This window comes from Amia ocellicauda, chromosome 4, assembly GCF_036373705.1.
Source record: "Amia ocellicauda isolate fAmiCal2 chromosome 4, fAmiCal2.hap1, whole genome shotgun sequence".
Taxonomy (NCBI): Eukaryota; Metazoa; Chordata; class Actinopteri; order Amiiformes; family Amiidae; genus Amia; species Amia ocellicauda.
Window position 1 is genome coordinate 42,665,897 of NC_089853.1, and position 10,193 is coordinate 42,676,089.

The 10,193-nt window shown below is 39.0% G+C and overlaps 1 protein-coding gene across 2 annotated transcripts in view; it reads left to right on the forward strand.

Moving 5' to 3' along the window:
- Positions 1–10,041, forward strand: part of zbtb46 (zinc finger and BTB domain containing 46) — a 47,562-nt gene extending 37,521 nt beyond the window's left edge. The window contains exons 4-5 of one of the 2 annotated variants that reach the window (XM_066702371.1): positions 4,851–5,026; positions 5,948–10,041. In XM_066702371.1, the coding sequence (XP_066558468.1) occupies positions 4,851–5,026; positions 5,948–6,367 (596 nt within the window). In that variant the 3' untranslated portion in view covers positions 6,368–10,041. Of the gene's footprint in view, positions 1–30; positions 4,128–4,850; positions 5,027–5,947 lie in introns of those variants that run through there. The other variant, XM_066702370.1, reaches the window with a different exon arrangement.
- The last annotated feature ends 152 nt before the right edge of the window (positions 10,042–10,193 follow it).

Here is a 10,193-nt window from a genome sequence, read left to right on the forward strand (position 1 = left end):
CCCAGAATAACTGACCTGTGTTTCTCCCAGGCTTGGATCCCAGCCATCACTCACGGACAGAAGATCAGATGTCCGACGCCGATAGCGGCCGTAATGAAACGGAGCTGTTTCTCGGTGCCGCCCGCTGGCCCCCGGAGCTGCTGTGCTCTCTATGCAAACGCTCCTTCTCCAGCGCCGAGAAGCTCAAGGAGCACGAATACCAGCACACCCTGATGATGGCTCTGTCTCTGGACTGTTTCGAGATTGCCAGGCCCCTGGTCCCCGGACTGGCGGGCTTCCTGGCGCCGGAGCCCCCCGTGCGCTACTTCTGCTCCCAGTGCCCGGCCAGCTTCACCCTCAAGTCCAACGCCGACCGGCACGAGAAGACCATCCACTTCAAGCGCAAGATGATGCAGTGCGGCTACTGCCTCAAGCACTTCCGAGACCGGACCGACCTCAACCGCCACCTGTCCTCCGTGCACTCAAGCGAGCGCATCTTCACCTGCTCCGAGTGCAGCAAGGCCTTCAGCACGCAGAAGAACCTGGCCACCCACATGAAGGTGTGCCTGCAGGGCAGTGGAAAGGCCGAGCTGGTGTGGGACATCGAGGCCCTGAAACACGTGGAGACGGGAGACGCCACCAGCAAGGGCTGAGTGGCCCGGAAGCCCCGAGTCACGGCCTTCACTCATGTCTCTGTCTTCTGGGACAGCCGTCGAAAGCACTTGGCTCCTTCCCATCGCCGGTTTCGAATCGTTTCTTACGACGGAAATGTGAACATTTTGAAACCTTTTCTTTCTGAATAAGCAATACGGTTATATTTTATACAAATGTGTGTGTTATTTGTACATTTTGTTTTTTACAAAGAAAAACATGTAGAAGATTTAAATATTTTATAAAGTTTACGGAAGTGGAAAGCACAGTCACTATGCACAGTAATTCTATAATGCTGTATTTAAAGTATTTTTAAAATTCAGGGTATTTGAGCACATATATATGTGTGTGTGCATATATATATTCAGAATGTTACTTAAATGTTGTATGGCAATATATATATACACACAGACATCTTCATCGTAATCATCGTCATCATCAGTTTCTGTTCACTGTTGGATGAGGCTTCCCCGAGATGTTTCCACTTGCTTCAATCTATAGCTACCCTGCCTTTTCCATATACATACCCAGATGAAATTATATATATATATATATATGTGTGTGTGTGTGTGTATGTGTATATACATATATATATATATATATATATTTATATATATACATTTATATACACACACACATTATATATATATTTATTTATTGCGTTTTGCAGTATTTTAGTTTCTTCTTCCTTATTTTGTTCCCTCCTTTAGTTAGTCCTCTCAATCTGTTGCTAAAGAGTGGTCTGACTGCAGGAGACGGGGGTCTTGTTTATCTGATCTCCAGTCAAAAGCGAACTGTGGTCTTATCTCTGTATGAGGATCAAAGATGCCAACTAACCTTGCTCTTGTAAAAAAACCAAAAAAAAAAACGAGTGTAGATGACAATCCACCAGGCAAGAGCACCATCTGGTGGTGGAACTCAGTCTAAGCACATTTCTTTTTATTTTTCTTGGCTTTGCAGAGACAAATGATGGAGGGGGAATGGGGGAGGGCAAACGGGAACCCTCCCCCCAGTGCGTGAGTCTTTGCTTACCTGAATAATTGTCATAATTGGCTGAGGCATGCCCTGCCCTTCTTGACCTTCGACCTTTGAGAGAAGGGATCTAGGGGAGGGGGTTAGGGGTGAAGCGCTGACCTCTGCGAACTCTTCTGCTGTCAATATGGCACCAGGCGGACGAGATTGATGCGACGGCTGTGAGTTTCCTGCAAATGGTGGACAGCTCTCTGCTCTGCTTTCCTCTATTGTTCCTGCAGTGTTGTTTTCTATAAGAGGCAGTGCAGTAGGCCAGTAATCTCTCTCTCTCTCTCCTCTCTCTCTCTCTCTCTCTCTCTCTCTCTCTCTCTCTCTCTCTCTCTCTATCTATCTATCTATATATATATATATATATATATATATATATATATATATTGTAAATACAGCTCCCCCTCCATACCTCACCAGAAACACAAGAGAGCCACTTTCTTGGCCAAGCGCCTTAAAAGTCTTTCCCTCTGCCCCTGCGCATTTAATGTTATAGGACTAATTTGTGCACATAAATAGATTTTAAAGAGTGTTAAAGGAGCTGGTATCTCCTTTGAATTCAGAAGCAAATTACCTGTTGTCTTAAATTGCCACACTTTCTCTCCTTAAGCATAGAAAATAATATCCAGTGATTTATTCCTTGCTTAATTTAATTCTGAACTACATGACCACGTCCATCGCAGTATTATTCCCTTGATATTTCAGAGTTGCTCACTTAGGCAGTCAGATAGTGAAAAGCTTTGATGTGTGCTGTTATCTATGGGGGTAAATGCTTTTTACTGACACTACAGAGAGCTGCCTAAAGGAGTTATATTTTGATGGAATGTTATTTCATTGTTAAGCTATAGCAACAATGCTCTCGATTTTAAGCAATACAGTTTAGTTTATGTAGCGGTTTTGTATCAGAGTAGACACTATTTAGAGACATTTTTTTTGTACAATTGTACAGTTCTAAAAAGCAATACCTCTCAATAAGTACTGAATCCTTTTATTTTAAATCTTCATATAGTATATGATGCTGCTATTGTATTTTGTTGTATTTTACATCTAGACCCTGCGTATGAGCCATATGGATACTTTGTGCAACTTAATTTTCTGTGTTGTTTTAAAGTCGGTATTTATGTTGTTATACAATTACAGTTCCTACTACAGTCACATATGTAGATAAGGGGTTTACATATATAAACCTATATATTTAATAACTTAATTTAGTTATGTTTAAAAATAATATGCATAATATGTGTTTTATTTTTTTTTCACTGAAGTTATACTTGCACTGTTGTCCTACTTAGGAAATCACAAACTCACTTTAAAATGTTGTCATCGGTATAGTTCTTCACAGCTGGAGTAAGACTAGGGTTCGTTTTAAAGTGACAATATGGGAAAAGTCACACCTGCTAATGCACTCTTTAGTTAATGGTTTATCCTGCATTTGCATAGTTTATTGACGTACATCTGTTGGCGACTAAATAGCCAAATCACAGCCATGTAACTAAAATGCTGTATAACACGAATACAAGACGCATGTTAATGTGTGAATCTGATCAAACCCACTTGATGTACAAATCCTTACTTAACAGGAAGTATGTTATTGCGCTGTGCTTCATATGGCTGTAAAAACACGAAACAAATTAACAGTATAGAGATGCAATAAGTCCTCTAAAGTTCTGCAATTTAGGCCATGGTTAAGCATGATTGGCTAATGAAAACCGTGTGCTTCTTCCCTTCATCTGTCTCCGTTTTGGTACAGAGACGCTGGAGGCACTAATTATGCAATATTGCTCAAGAATGATGCAGGTTTATTTTATTTATTGGTAGATCATTTATTTATTTACAGTTATCTCTCCCAGTACAGCCTCTCGTGAAGGCAGATAATGGATATTGTCAACAATCGGTGTTAAAAATAAAGGAATAACCAAAGTATTTCAACATACAAAGTCAAGTGAATAATAATAATTCTCATTCTCATTCTCATGGGCAATTTTATTGTCATTGCATTTCGCAAGTGACTCTTTAGATTGAAGGCCGAAAACTACAGAAAATTCAGCAGCCATTAGTTGGGTTATGCTGTTGTAAACTAAGTGTGTACCAAAGGACGGGCCCACACAATTGAGCAATTATTCTCCTTACCTTTGGATTTAATCACCCTTTCCCTCAGGAAGAAAAAAAACAAGGCTACTTATGAAACTGTTCCAGTTGTACCGTTTCTCTGACTTGTACAAATAATTACTGTTCTTTTTATTTGAAAAGAGTCTGTCACCCGTGCGTTCAGACATTCATGTAGGAACATTTTCAACCCAGTACTGAAGTAGCAAACAAAAATATAATACTGTTCTCCTTGCCATTCTGTAAATCGTTCCTTAAACTCCATTTCCTTGTATATTGCACAGATTTAGATGGAAGAAGTGTATTTTTTTAAAGTACAGTAAGATATTGCTGTAGTAATGTATCCGTATTTAATAAACTTTTTAAAAGTCTCTATTTATTGCTGTAATGTTTCTTTACAATCCTGACAGTGGATGTTGGGTGAGCTGTGAATGTGAAAGCACTGGCGATAGACGTGGATGACTGAATATGTTTTACAAGTTATCATTTCAAATAAAAACTGCAGTGCTGACAACATTTTGTAAATGGTTAGTATTTAATTCGAATGAAATCATCATTCAGTGCCACTGTTCGAAACATCTACTCTACGGTGCTGTGCTGTTGATATCTCTCATGGTTTACTGTGCTGTACTGTAAGTGGTTTGAATGACCTTTTCTGATCTGCTTACTGTATGCGAGTCTAGACCACGGGGTAATTGGCTTAGCCCTGTCTAAACGAGGAAGGGCACGGTGCTTAAATTTACTTCTAATGACCTGATTTTACCAGCATTCTTATCACATCGCTCGCCTCACTGCTTTGAAGGGGATGATTTTTCAGGAGAGATCTTCTGGGATTTTTGTGTTGCTGGTTTTAATGTTTAGGTTTGAAAACGCTGTCTGTCAATTACAGGGATTGATGGACAGTTTCTCCTATCAGGTGCAGGCGGGTAGGACTGTGCATTTGTTGTATGACCTAAAAGAGGCCAACATTTCGACAGTAGCACGACGACTGTGGGTATCTGACGTGCCTTAATATCAAGTGATACAGGCCTGGAAATGACAGTGGCAGCCTGTGACTTAAAGTTGTGTGCGTTTCCTCTTGTCTGTGCTTGCAGTGAACGAGTTCACCGTGATCAGGAAGAAGTTCAAGTGCCCGTACTGCAGCTTCTCCGCCATGCACCAGTGCATCCTGAAGCGACACATGCGCTCCCACACCGGAGAGCGGCCCTACCCCTGCGAGATCTGCGGCAAGAAGTTCACTCGCCGAGAGCACATGAAGAGACACACGCTGGTGAGCGCCGCCGCCGCCGCCCCGCAGCACGGTGAAAATCACACCTCTGTGCCAGTGCACGATGCCAGAGCAGGGCGTGTTTGCTCAGCCCGTGGCGAGGCATCTGAGCCCCCCAGAACAGTGCACGAGGGCTCTTTAGCTGAAAAGATTCTTGAGTAAAACAAACATAGGTAGTTCAGCTGTAAAAGCTTATGTTTATATGCAATATGATTTCAATATTAGAGTACCTAACCAACCAACCGTGTATATTTGCTTTGCGGCTGAATGTGTGAATGAAAGCTGTTTGACATAACTGTACTGGGAAAAGCACAGCAACGTAGTGCGAAATATACAGCAGCTGTTTATATGGAGTGGAAACTCACATCTTCATTGTTTAATTGCTTAATGAGTAACCAAAATGCTCAAGAAATGTTCGGTAATCAAATGGATTGGAAGGTCTCTGCTGCATAAATAGTATTTCCTCACAAGAAAGACAGTTATGGTCGAGGTAGAAATTTGCATGAATCTAATGTTGAAGTTTTTCTTTGCTTTCTTTGCTTTCTTTGTAATCGGAAAGCACATGTGCACAGACACATGCGATTAATCTAAGACTGGTGAGGAAACGCCACAAAAATGTGCTTTGGTTTCGGCTAAATCAAAGACACCCAAACCATAACATGCACACAGTGAGCAACTTTATGGAAAAAACATTGTAGGGAAATATCAGTGGTTTACAAAGACATCACTCATTCTCTGCGACAGTTCAGGTGTGTATGTGTGTATTTTGGGAGACCGATTTTCGGCTTTCAAGTTAGAAATTTGCGTTGTTCGCGTGAGAAATGTAACACCCTTGACAAAGACCGTTACAACTGCTGTAGTATTTCTTTGCACGGGGAGTGGTGTTGTGTCGTGTTGTGACGATGCTGTGCTCTGGTGTTGCAGGTGCACAGTAAGGATAAGAAGTACGTGTGCAAGGTTTGCAGTCGGGTCTTCATGTCCGCCGCCAGCGTGGGGATCAAGCACGGCTCCCGGCGCCACGGCGTCTGTGCCGACTGCTCGGGCCGAGGGATGGCCGCAGTACTGGACCAGAACGGGGGAGAGGGCTCCCCCGAGGACGAGCTCTACCCCGGGGAGAACCAGTTCACCGACGACCCCGACGACCTCAAGGTGGAGGGGGACGAGGAGATGGCGGACGGCGAGGGGGAGGGCGAGGGGGAGGGAGACGACGACGTCAAGTGGAAAGACGACTCAGGAATGTCCCAACAGGATGTCATTTTAGACGACGAGAAAGAGGAGAGCGACTCTGCACAAGAAGCCGAAAACCAGGGCGGGAGCGACAAAGATTTTGCCTGGATTTCTTAGTCCATTTCTTTTTCTTTTTCTTTTTTTTATAAAGTATAATTTAAAGAAATAGCCTTTGACCTTGTTTAAACATGACAATGTTAAACAGTTACAGTACCAATATTCACTCGTGCACATTTTTTTCATAAGTTATGGGTCGGCAAAGCTAGAGAGAATTTGGTTCCTTTTTTAATTTTCTTTTTTACGCATTGTATTTGGGGGATCGTCTACAGTTTTCTGAGGCTTTGAAATTTTGGATCTGGAGGTTTAAACTGTCCTCTGTAATTGCATTGGCTTGTGATGTTGATATTTGTGGCAAATTATATGAACAGTTTGGACGGAAACAACAAAAGTGTTGTCTTCTTGCTAATTTGTCAACTGTTACAGTAAGATGTATTGTTTCTATTGCAAAACTGTAGGCTTCAGATGATTCGTAGTTAAGCAGATTGCAACAAAACAAAACGAAAAAAAAAAAAAAAAAAACTGCCACAGATTTGCACTTTAATGTTGACCTGATTCCTATCAAATGCCCTTATGGAGTGGTTTACATTTTTCATATGATTTACATACAACTTTGTGACCGCCCTACCTTTAATGATAAATGTCCTCATGACTGTTATTATAACTTGTGCAAAATTTGCAATTTTAAGGTTTGCCTTTCTTAACTCTTGTCTGCAACTTCTATTCAATTTTCTCTTTCTTACATTTTTATTCAATCTCAGTAAGAAATGCGTGGAGGGGGGAGAACTATAGAGGCTGAGGGGGGACAAAAGACACAAGATTTTTGCTTGTAGTTTAGATGATGTACAGAGATGTGAACGCTATGCAGAGATTCCCTCGAACTTCACTGTTCACACAATGGCTTCGCCGCCTTGTTAACCCTTCGGCCCGCACAACTCTTGGGCGATCGGATCCCCGTAGTCTGGGTCGTTTCCAAAGAGCATCATGTATGCTGTAGTCTTCTCAAAGGGAAGGAGGAAAACGATATTTGAAATTATCTGAAGAGGGGGGAACGCTCGTGCTTCTCTGTTCCCTCTTTCAAGGGCTCTGTTAAGATTTTGGCTGCTTTGGGATTAAAAGGATGGATAACAAGTGGGGGAAAAACGAGAGCAGAGTCAGATGCACTAAGGGCCTGTTCGGAAGCCTGTCTTAATCAAGTACAAACAAAAGTTTTGTGAACATCAGACTGCCTTCAGAAATCTCTCTTCTCTCAAGTTGTTTCTGCTCCGTTTATTTCTTCAGACTTGTCTGTTGGTTAAGATTTATTTACTTGACGTGCTAGGATTTCCAGGACCTCTTACATTCTACCAGGGTGTTATCTAGCCTTTATTTTATATTCAGAGTTATTCTTGTTACCTTATTATTTCACAGAATAAAAGTGCACCCATTTACAATTTTAGGAACCTAGCGATTTTCATGTTTTTTTCATTTGATTTTTGTATCAAAGTCACTCTTGAAGTTGTTTATTCGTAAAATGGGGCTGCTTCGCTTAAAAGTCAAACAAAGGAAAGTGACCTGTATTTAATATGAATTTTTGACAGTTTATTTTTGTTGAGAGGTTATTTATTGAAAGCTGTTTAAGTGGAATTACTGTTTTATATGACATTCCTTCCATTCTGTCCAACCAATCCTTAAGGCACAAACTGCAGTTTAATTTTGGTTTTTAATTGCGTTTGTGCCTGGATGTTTAACCTTTGGAGTGAGAGTGTTTTGATTTATTAAGTGCTGGATGCTGAGCTTTATTACGTGTTTCATTTTAATATTTTATATATGTACAAAATAAAAGCTTTTATACTTTGCCTTGTTGTGGACAGCAAGCCACGTGGCTTTCAGAACATTTTCAGATTATTGTGCCAGTTCTGTGCTTTTTATTATAATTATTATTATTATTATTAATAATAATTTTTTTTTGCAAGGAAAGCAAAAATCAGAGAAGCTAACTTATTTGTTATATATTGTTGAAAAGGTATATATAGCACATGCTTCTATATTACTAACGTACACTAAATAATGAATATTATACCAAAAATAATCTAATCTACGTTGTATACATTAAGTGCTTTTTTTTCTACAGGTGGTGTGCAGGTTCAGAGCTTTGTATCTTTTGTGTATTTGTTACATAGTTTTAAGAATGGATATATTGATATGAAGGGTTTTGGTAAATGGTTTTATCTGACTGATACCAGCTTTAATTAAGTTCCAGGAGTCATTCTCAAAGGAATTTTAGCTATTGATACCGTGGTGTGCTCTACTGTATATTACATTTACTTTAACTGTAAAAGCAATTCCAGTAAAACTGCGAATTCAGTTTTATGTAACCATGAATTGCTTTAAGACTATTGCTTGATATTTGGCATTTGGTTTTCTGATTTTTATTTATTATTATTTTTCATGATTATTTTTTAATCTCTGAAAATAAAAATGATTTGAGAAAAAAAAATGAAGTAATTTGAATAATCCCTATAAAGGTTTTTTTTTTTTTTTTTTTTTAATCTTTTTATTTATTTTTGTATTTTCCCCCTTCTCTGTTACACGATAGGTTATAAATACTGGTCTAGAATAGAGGCTTATAGTGCAACACATGTTTATGTACTTTTTTATGTTTTTGTTTATATATAAAAGAGAAATAATAAAAAAAAAGCAGTTTGTGACGACAGACTGTCAAACTACCACAGCAGCACTCATTCCAAATTCTCCAAAATCCTTCTTCAGGAACTCTACCTTCAGTCTCTAAAATGTGCCTCAGTTCTTACTTTATAAGTTTAGTTTTTACTAGAACTTTAAGAGTCCTTAAGGGAGTCAGTTTGGATCGATCGAAGGGAATGTTATTATATAAGCCATGTAGAAATCTTATCTATTCCAAACTTCTGACACCACTAGAGCTTGGAAACTACTCAGACATTGACAAAGCAGGTAATATGTCTCGCATAACGATTTTACTTTCCAAAAGATTACCTGTTGTTTTTGTCTTTTTTTTTCTTTGTTGTGGTCAAATATTGTTTTATAATACATTTTTAAATATATTTATGATCGTTTCACGTCCTTGCAGCGTGCTGTTGATTTTGTTATACCAAAGCGATGTTGAAGTATCTGCACACCTCCGTTTTATTTTCGAAAATGCAAAACTGGAACAATTTGCAATATTAAAAGAAAAAAAAAGTTTTTTTTGCCTGTTTAGCTTGATATGTACAAATCTTGAAGCCATATGTATGGTTCCTTTCTAGATTATATTTTAAATTCCTACTTTTAATTTTAGATTTTGTTCTTACTAAGAGTGCTGTGTGTATACTTTCATATATATTATTTATTTTTTCGACTCGATTCAACTTGTCTTTTTCTTGAAAAGGACAGGGCTTGAAATGGTCGAAGCTCTCTGTGGGGAATATTGTTCTATATGATACTGACTTTATAATAATTATTATTATAAACCTGTGTTTGTAATGCAGATGTGTTGAATAATTGAAAAAACAATTTAGTAATCACAGTTAGTGGGCGAAGATAACTGTGTTGTACTGATTTTCTGTATATGATAGTACTGATAATTTTATCTTTTTCTAGTTGAATCATAAAAGTCCTGTACTTTTTAGGCATTCCTGAGGTCTGCCTGTTTATTCTTAACTTCATGTTAGTGGGATTAGCTTGTCTATACTCGCAAACCAATCAGTCTCAATAAATTTGGAAATTGCTGCTGAAAACGAATCCATGTGTATTTTGTTGCAATGCTATAGTAATGAACACATTCAGTAAAACTTAACGGTAGTGGATTACAGCTTTTATACATGTGTCAAGGATGTCATATGTCCTGCAAGTGTTAAAAAACTGGTATATTTTGGAAGAACATACTCAT